The 2,430-nt window shown below is 47.0% G+C and overlaps 1 protein-coding gene across 1 annotated transcript; it reads left to right on the top strand.

Annotated features, from left to right (window-relative positions):
* Positions 1-332: 332 nt before the first annotated feature.
* LOC123124383 (F-box protein At4g09920-like) lies at positions 333-2,120 on the top strand. The gene is made up of 3 exons (XM_044545007.1): positions 333-1,375; positions 1,504-1,644; positions 1,747-2,120. The coding sequence occupies exons 1-3, from the start codon at positions 422-424 to the stop codon at positions 2,062-2,064; spliced, it is 1,413 nt and encodes a 470-aa protein (XP_044400942.1). The 5' UTR covers positions 333-421; the 3' UTR covers positions 2,065-2,120.
* Positions 2,121-2,430: the final 310 nt, after the last annotated feature.

Below are 2,430 nucleotides of genomic sequence, written 5' to 3'. Positions count from 1 at the left end.
TCCTTGCTGTCGCTAGCTTTGACGCCCTTTTCTTGTGCAACAAATTAAAACAAATTAAAGCTGCAGCTGGATGTATATCCTTTTTGTTGGAAGCATGCGTGTCCACGCTAGCTGGTGAGCAGCGGGGTTTTAGCACGGTTGATGAGTGATGAATGAAATTCCAAATTTGCAGAAGAAAAAAGGGGGACGCTATTGACCTGGGCCGCTCAGTGCAGGTTTGGTCCCATGCCCACATGTCACATCGCGGGCAGTTTCTACTTGCTCGATCACGCCAGCTTACCATTTACTCACATCGGACAGTAGGGTTCGGCTGTCATCCTCAGAAGCTTCCCTCGTCCTGCTCCGAACCTGACCTCCACCACCAAACTCCCAAACCTAATTCTCTTCACCGCCGGACTAGCAGCCGTCTCTGCCCAAGGAGATGGAGGCCGGCGGTAGTAGGAGGAGTGCGACTACCAGGAAGAGGAAGTCAGCCGCACTCAAGGGCGAGGGCAGTCCGGCTCCGGCGCCGGCGGCAGCGCCCGATCCCGGAGCGGCTGACCACGATGGAGGTGGAGACGGGCGAGATCTCCACCTCAGCGACCTCCCCGACGACGTGCTCCGGAAGATTATTTCGGTCCTCCCCATGAAGCAACGCGGTCGCACGCAGATCCTCGCGAAACGGTGGCTTCCCCTCTGGCGCTCTCTTCCTCTCAACATCGACTGCGGTGAAATCGCCCGTTCTAATCATGGTAAGCTCGGCGATGTCTTACAACGCATAATTTCCTCCCACCAAGGCGACTGCCAGCGCTTCTGCATTCGCCCACTCTTGGCCACGAACATGGAGAACGATGCTGCCGTGGACGCCTGTCTCCTGTCCCCCGCTCTGAATAAACTCAAGGAGCTTGAGTTCTACCGACGGCCGTGGCACAATTGGCAGCGGTTGCCGGCACCGACATCTATCTTCCGTTTTTCGCCCACCCTCTGTGTCGCCCAATTCGGACATTGCACACTCACGGACGACATCGTTCAAGGGCTTCACTTCCCGCAGCTTAAGAAGCTCGGTCTTGATTATGTCTTCCTCTCGGAGTTCTCACTCAGCAGCATGATTGCCGGCAGCCCTTCTCTCGAGGTTTTGCTAATTATTCGGTGCAGTGGAGCCCGTTGCCTCCGGATCAATTCATTTACCCTTAGAAGCATTGAAGTTGGCAATTCTTCGCCAGATCCATCCATGGAGGAGCTCATCATCGAGAGTGCCCCTCATCTTGAAAGATTATTCCATCTTGATCAGAACCAGGATTTGCATGTATCAGTGCTCTCGGCACCTAAGTTGGAGTCCCTAGGTTGTTGTACTAACTCCACCAGGCTCGTGTTTGGTTCCACAGATATTCATCAGGTAAGATCTTCATTTTTACCATCCTCAGCCTTCTATATAACTTGCATTTCAGTGCATACAGAAGTTACATATGATTTGCAAACCTATGTATATTATTGTCTAATGTTGGATTTCATGCTTTTATGAAGGGACCGCGCATTGCAATTGGTAGCCTTTCAACAGCACCGTGCAGAATCAAGTCTTTGCATCTCTGTATGCGTACTCTATGTTTGGACATGGTTATTGAATTGATGAGATGTTTTCCGTGCTTGGAGAAGTTGTACATTCAGGTGATGATTGTTTCACCGATAGTACATTTTGTTTGATTGCTTTATTGATCTACTTGTTGTTCTGAAGTTGTTATGTATTTGGTTTGTCGATGTTCTTTTCAGTGCGAGAAATCTGGGACGAAGAATTTGTGGCGTCGTAAACACCGGGACCTTCACAGATCTTTTGACATCCGTCTAAAAAAAATTGTATTGGATTGTTATCGGGCCAAAAAACCTGACATTGATTTTGTAACTTTTTTCGTACTAAATGCTACAGTTCTAGAGTCGATGACAGTTTTAGTCAAGAGGAACGATGAGGAGTTCTTGGCAAAACAGCGTCAGAAGCTTCTGCTAGAGAGCAAGGCTTCAGATGGGGCTGAAATTAATTTCGTACTCAAGGTGGACGCAAATCCTGGGACATATTATAGTATAAGTCTGTGATTTTGATTTAATGTACATATGGATGTGTGTTGTATTGGTAACTCATGAGCTTTTCATATTAGCGAATAAAAAAATTTATGATGGATGTGTGATTGGGCAATGCATATGTGAACAATTAGTATTTAATTAGAATGCTTTCTCAACCGAAGTCTCACTTTCAACGATAGTTAGAGTTAACCCTCAAAAGGCGAAATCAAACAAAAGATACGCAAATCCACCATGTAAACACTCGGCATAGACAATTTTAGCGAATTCATATAGCCATAATGTACTTTTCACTTGTTTTCCTCAACAACAACAAAGCTTTTAATCTCAAACAAGTTGGGGTAGGCTAGAGGTGAAATCCACAACAAAGCCTTTTCACTT

This window comes from Triticum aestivum, chromosome 5D (genome assembly GCF_018294505.1).
Source record: "Triticum aestivum cultivar Chinese Spring chromosome 5D, IWGSC CS RefSeq v2.1, whole genome shotgun sequence".
Taxonomy (NCBI): Eukaryota; Viridiplantae; Streptophyta; class Magnoliopsida; order Poales; family Poaceae; genus Triticum; species Triticum aestivum.
This window is presented reverse-complemented; position numbering and strand designations above follow the sequence as displayed.

Coding starts and splice junctions, on each gene's coding strand:
- LOC123124383 (XM_044545007.1), top strand. CDS start 422: ATGGAGGCCGGCGGTAGTAGGAGGAGTGCGACTACCAGGAAGAGGAAG. Junction 1,376..1,503: donor GTTCCACAGATATTCATCAG/GTAAGATCTTCA, acceptor GCTTTTATGAAG/GGACCGCGCATTGCAATTGG. Junction 1,645..1,746: donor TGGAGAAGTTGTACATTCAG/GTGATGATTGTT, acceptor TGTTCTTTTCAG/TGCGAGAAATCTGGGACGAA.